General features: G+C 38.6%; 1 protein-coding gene across 1 annotated transcript; it reads left to right on the top strand.

Annotated features, from left to right (window-relative positions):
• Positions 1-5,265: 5,265 nt before the first annotated feature.
• LOC112096399 (probable serine/threonine-protein kinase samkC) lies at positions 5,266-6,012 on the top strand. The gene has a single exon (XM_024179825.1). It carries the CDS (start codon positions 5,266-5,268, stop codon positions 6,010-6,012), a length of 747 nt encoding a protein of 248 aa, XP_024035593.1.
• Positions 6,013-6,215: the final 203 nt, after the last annotated feature.

Raw genomic sequence — 6,215 nt, 5'->3', positions numbered from 1 at the left:
TTTGAACCGGTAGAAATGAAGTTGGAGAGAATAAAGAGTGATTTCAAGTTTAATTTTGACAAAAAAATGGAGAAAAATCGTGTCGATTCAAGCAAGAACAAGTTGGGTGGTTCTAGGGTTCAAAAATTGGGATTTTTTAATTTTGGAATGGTTCTTAAGAAGATAAGAATTGATTGTATAATTTAAATTTGGAGAGAAAAGGCAAGAAAAATGGTTGATTTAAGAGAAAGAGAGAGTTCCATCCGGTGGGTAAGAGAAAATGGTTTAGGGGCAAGTGAAAAAATGAAGAGAAATCAGTTTACTGTTCTATTATCTCGTGATATCGGCAAGCCAATATCCCCCTATCGGTGAGCCGATAGTGTCCAGAACCTGATTCTATTTCACATGCGATATTGGTCGACCGTTATCCAGTTAACGATGAACCGATAGCAAGCAAAATGCTTCACCGAAAATCTTTAACAACGGTGAGCCGTTATTATGAAATCGGCGAGGCGTTAGTGTGAGTTACAATTTTCTCACTTAAAAATAATAGAATTTATTTTAAGCTAATAAGTTCCCTTAAGTATTAAAATAATAATAATAATAATAATATAAAATATTTAATTTTAATTAATGATGACATAAACAATGATATAAGAAATGATGACATACGTGATGATGTAAGAGAAGTTTGTAAAGAAATATAAGAATTCTAGATTTTAGTAAGGTATTTATGAAGGTTAATCTCAACCATTGATCAAGAGTTATGGTGGCAAAATCCTATCCATCCATTAGCCTTAAGAAATCCTATAAATACCCCTTACCCCTTTCATTTTCAATCCAACCTAGAAATTTCATTCTCTTCTATTTCTAAGTCATAATATCAAGAGTAGAGAAATCCTTAATTTAGAAAGGTCTAGAGAAGTTAAGGTCAAGAGGTAAGTAACACTTCAACTGCAATGTAGGGACAAAATTCTTTTCATACTTAACTTAAATTTTAACCATTCCTCTATGCTGTGATGACCATTATGATGTGATTAGTTGTAATCTAAATTCTTATATGGTCAGCTATGCCGCCTAATCTATGATACTTAGTTATGTTATGGTCGGCTCTGCCGCTTAAGCTATGATACTTAATTACCTTATGGTCGGCTTTGCCGCCTAATCTATGATACTTAGTTATATTATGGTCGGCTCGACGGCCTAATCTGTGATACTTATACTTAACTATGTGATGGTCGGCTATGCCGCCTATATTAAAGAATCTTGTTCTTAAATAGTGTTATGTGTTGATTCTGTTATGCATCTAGGAACTTCAAATGCTATGACATAAGTTGCATTGGATGCATGCATATCATGGATTACATTATCAAGAAGATGTTTTAGAAAATGAATTTATTAAAAAATAGGTGGTTGTACTATCAGGTGGCAAAGCTTCTAAGGAGGGCAAGCCCTCAAACCTAAGTAAAAAGAAATCTTTTGGGGACGGCGATACGTGATGCCCAAAAGATCAATTAATGAGGCCCAAGAGCATATTGTTTAAAGAGTAAAAGTGCTAGCCTTGCAGTGCAACATACCTTGGGCCCTAATGAAGTTGTTTTGTATTTTCTAAGTTTTTTTTAAAAAGCTTAATATGGTCATCCATATGCATCAGAATTTATACATGCATAAAAGTCACAGATTCTGGAGCTGTTTACGCCACCATGTGAGGGGTGAATACCATTCGAGGAGTGTCCATAGAAGGTCAGAGGAAAATTCAGGAGTGGTGATGTGGCGGAGGACTGGTTTAACAGGGAAGACCAGTTTTGTAGCATACAAAGTTGTGAGACACCACATATACCATAACTCGTCTTCTGAGATGGACAAGTGAGACAGGGTGAGACCTGTGAGAAACAAGTTTTCCATATAGAGTGTAGGAAAACGATTAGGAGTCTTACTGTGAACATTGAAGAAATACCTATAAAGGAATTTCTTAGCAAAGTCTTGGATTTGGTAGGCTGAAGAAAAAGGAATGGTCATGGGAAAAGATCTTTGGTTGAGAGTTTTGAAAGGAAGTTGTCGATTCATGGTTATGACTGGGATGATATGAGTTGAAGAGAGGACTAAGGGTTTATTTATAGCCGGGCGTGTAAGGAAGTCTGGGATGAGGTTCTGTTTACCTTTGATGTGCTGGATAGTAAAGTCATATTTGGAGAACCAAGTTTTGAGGTTGAGTAGCTATTTTTCAGGAAGTAATTTGTTCTTGAAATCAAAGATTCTAGGAAAAGAGGAATTGTCCATGTTGATAAGGAATTTGTGGCTGATTAGATGAAATTTGAGCAAACATCCGATTGAACCACCTTCCCTTGCCATACCTTCGGCTGGTGTGGATGAGGTTAGGCTCGAACATTATTGCCACTAGGTAGATATTCAGCCAGTACTAGGTTATGTAATAGGCTTGTGGGGTTCTCACAACTTTGTATGCTACAAAATTGGTCTTCCCTGTTAAACCAGTCCTCCGCCACATCACCACTCCTGAATTTTCCTCTGACCTTCTATGGACACTCCTCGAATGGTATTCACCCCTCACATGGTGGCGTAAACAGCTCCAGAATCTGTGCACTTTTCACGAATTAAATAGGATGCCAGAACATGAACCAAACATATTCACCATAACTTTCATTGTTCACCGCCCATATTTCCAGCACCCAGAAACAAGAGACTTCTGGACTCAAGACATGGCTTATGAATGGAAAACTTATCCCCATCCTTATCCTCTCATCCATGATACGTCAGTCACATCTGTTCTTCAAGTTTATCTCATGGAACTCAACAATGTTCAGCCACCTGCCACTAACATCCACCACACCTCTGTCGGACCATCACACAGCTTGTAAATAGTCCCAAAGACACAGACCTTTACTCCAGGTTCGAGTTTAAGTCCACATGGCATTCTTGTCATGGAACAACATCCTGATTACACTAATGTCTTATTCCAAGATGCTTAAGATCCTTGGGAAGATTTTCAATCTCTTCTCCATAATAAAAATACCCCGTACACAGTCACCAATCCAGACTCTCCTACTTCCTCCACACCAAAAATGACTGATGCAGATGAAGAAAAATATCTGCAAGCTGAAGCATCCCTTGATCAGAGACAGATTTGTCGTGCCAAGCGCCAATATGAGAAAGAAACTGGTGATATGTCTCCATCACACTACCCATCCACTCCATGATTGCCGACACACATGGGAATCTTTAGCTTTTGCTTTATTAAAGTTTGCTTTAATAATTAGACAAGGGTCCTGTCTTGTCTAAAGTTTGCTTTTGCTTTTTCAGTTTAGCATGGTGTGCTTTCTTACTTTATTGCTTTCATAATTATGTTTCTCCTTTTGTAAAAGATAAGGGTCCCACCTTATCTCTTTCCTTCTGGAGATCTTTATATAAGGATCTCTCTTCCCCTTTGAAAGGCAGGAGTTAACCAGAAATAAAATTAAGTTTTCTTTACATCATGTTTCTCTAAACTTTTTCTTTCTTCTAGGAATCAAAGAAATTATTTGGGTTAATAATGATACGCTCACCTCTAATTTTCTAAACTGAGTATGCTCTGCACTTGCCTTAGGCCTAAGGATCATGTGCATCAGAAAGGTCTTGTTTTATCCTCCAAAACTGAATTTTATAAAAAGAAATTGTTTTCTCACAACGTTCACCCTCTTTGAAGGCCATGAGTGTCGTGTTTTCGGGTGGTATCGTGAAAAATTATTTTTAAAATATAACTTTCAGATTTGGTATTTGACGGATACGTGTCTATCGGCTGGAAACCAGAACTTGCGGGCTATTGGCCCTAAGAACAGACTTTGTACTGTTATAGATCTGGTGTAACAATGCCATATACAACTACCCTCATGGTATTAGAGCCAAACTCTCAAGCAGAGGTGGTATCATTAGTAATGCCAAAATAATATTATTTGATCTCCTAGAAGAAGATTACACCAAATATGGAAACATCTTCATCTTCAATCTCAACTCCTTCATCATCTTCCCCTCATATTTCTCTTTCCTATACTCTTTCTCTTCCAAAATAATGTTCAAAACACAGCTTCAAAAATCGAAAACCTTGTTGAGTACTCCTATATCCCTGAATCTGCTCAAATCAATGAATCTCAATTTCTCGTCATGAGTCTCTACAACTTGTACAAGCAGAAAACTTCCTTTACCCGAAGTATCCATACCCTGATCTCTACCAAAAGACCACTTTCCAAAGAATACATCCAGTCTTCTAGACTCGATCAGTGTGCTTTGCAAGCATCTCAAAGTGAACAATATGTCACTTTAGAGATTCCCCTAGATCTTGTAGCAAACTGGAAACGAGAAGGATATACACATCTTCATCTTGGTAGTGTTAGATTAATTCTGACCCTTTATGGGAGAAAAAGCTTACCAGTCACAGCAAGAATTGCTCTTCTAGATACTAGGTTCAAACAGTATCAACATGTTGTTATTGGAACCGTCCTGACAACTCTTCATGTTGGTAGTGTCCTGTTAACCTTTTACCCAAACTTCAACCTTTCTCTTGAGGATCCCAACTTGCCTACAACCATTAAAGTCTAGATCCAGCTCCGAGGAGCAGAACAAACACCCACATCCAAGATTGCAACCCTCTATCACCAAATAGTGTATCGATTACAGAATCATGCACTAGACCTACCTACACCCCAGACCACATCAGATGCTCTGATGATCCTTGCTGACACCGATACAATCTCAACCATCATTCAAATTCCTAAATAAATCCAGAAACAGGACTTGCTCACACTCATGCCCCTTGAATGGCTCACAAATTGGGGGAAAAGATTCCTCATAAGATTGACTTTGACTTGAAAACATTAGACATGACCGTATTGGATGGACAGGAGGTTTGGGATCTGGTGGAGGTTGTGGACAAAAGGATTTGCAAGATGTTTTTGGATGAGAAGAGTTTTTTTTCTTCTTTTTCTTTCTCCTCATAACTTCCAATTCATTATCAACATCCATATCATCCAAGCAAGGACAATCCGGATTGCACATATGGGCTTCAGGAACATCCCATAGAAAATGACCATTAAGTTTGTCAGGATACCCTTCAGATGAAAAACCATGGATTGGAAGGTTCTTTTCCTGACCAGTTTGGACTGCAGTAATCATTGCAGTGTAGGAAAGCCTTGGGGTTTCTGAAACTTTATTAGGGGTTTGAAATGACAATTTGACTTGGCCATTTTGTCGTCTTTCAAACGTGGCTTCTGTAGTTTGTACTGGTTCAGAGTTTTGATGGCAATGCTCATAATTTGTACCTATGCACCTTTCTACACTCCATCCAGGCCTCAACCTCCTGTTTACAATCAGTTCTTTAGATTCTCACATCTCCAACCAACACCTCAACCTAAGCCGTCTTCACCCAAAAAATCAAAATCCAAAGTCAAGATCTCAGAACCACAGTCAAAAGTTTCTCCATCTTCGGTAACTCCAGAGGATTCACCAAAACCAACTCCTGAACCTCCCAAAAAAGACAAAGGTCCAATGGATCAATATTATTACCATACTGTTCAGACCCATGACTCTTCTTCCACCGAATCTGAGTCAGATCCTATCTATGAGTCTAATCTTTCAAACTCCATTTCATCCTCATCTCCCTCATCCCTGAACTCCAACAATTCTTCTACTCATTCTGAATCAGAATATGCTAATCTTACAAGCATACTGATGGCGACCAAAACTGAAGACCCAAGTGCCTCAACTATAACACCTATTGTTGAAGACAATTCTTCTGATGCTGACCAACAGGAAGCTCCAACAGAACCAGTACCACCAATGCCTCCGCCAGTTGCTGACCATTCCACTAAACCTTCTTCAGCATCTTGGTTCACATTTGATAACATTCCTCGTCACAAATGGCTTGCTCGCCTCCAAGAATTTGGTGCTGGATTGATCTCCAAGGAACTAAACCAAATGCACATCCAGAAAGTGTTCTTCGTGAATTTATGGCCCGCTCAATGGGTTCTTTACGAGATTGGTTAGAAAGCTTGGGAGAATACAGACAGCTCTAGTTCATGCAATCCCCAATTGAACAATTCATCGGTGAACGCACAGCTTCCAAAGAGGCGGACCGAAAAGAATATCACTAGATGAGATGCTGTTCTCTCAAAAGACATCTTTTAGAATCTCATTACAAAAGAATGAGTATTCTATTTTACAAGCTAAACGGTTTCAACGAACTGTCC

The sequence above is a fragment of the Citrus clementina genome, unplaced genomic scaffold, assembly GCF_000493195.1.
Source record: "Citrus clementina cultivar Clemenules unplaced genomic scaffold, Citrus_clementina_v1.0 scaffold_8, whole genome shotgun sequence".
Taxonomy (NCBI): domain Eukaryota; kingdom Viridiplantae; phylum Streptophyta; class Magnoliopsida; order Sapindales; family Rutaceae; genus Citrus; species Citrus x clementina.
The sequence above is the reverse complement of the archived record's forward strand: the minus strand, read 5'-3'. Positions and strand labels throughout refer to the sequence as shown.

Coding starts and splice junctions, on each gene's coding strand:
- LOC112096399 (XM_024179825.1), top strand. CDS start 5,266: ATGGCAATGCTCATAATTTGTACCTATGCACCTTTCTACACTCCATCC.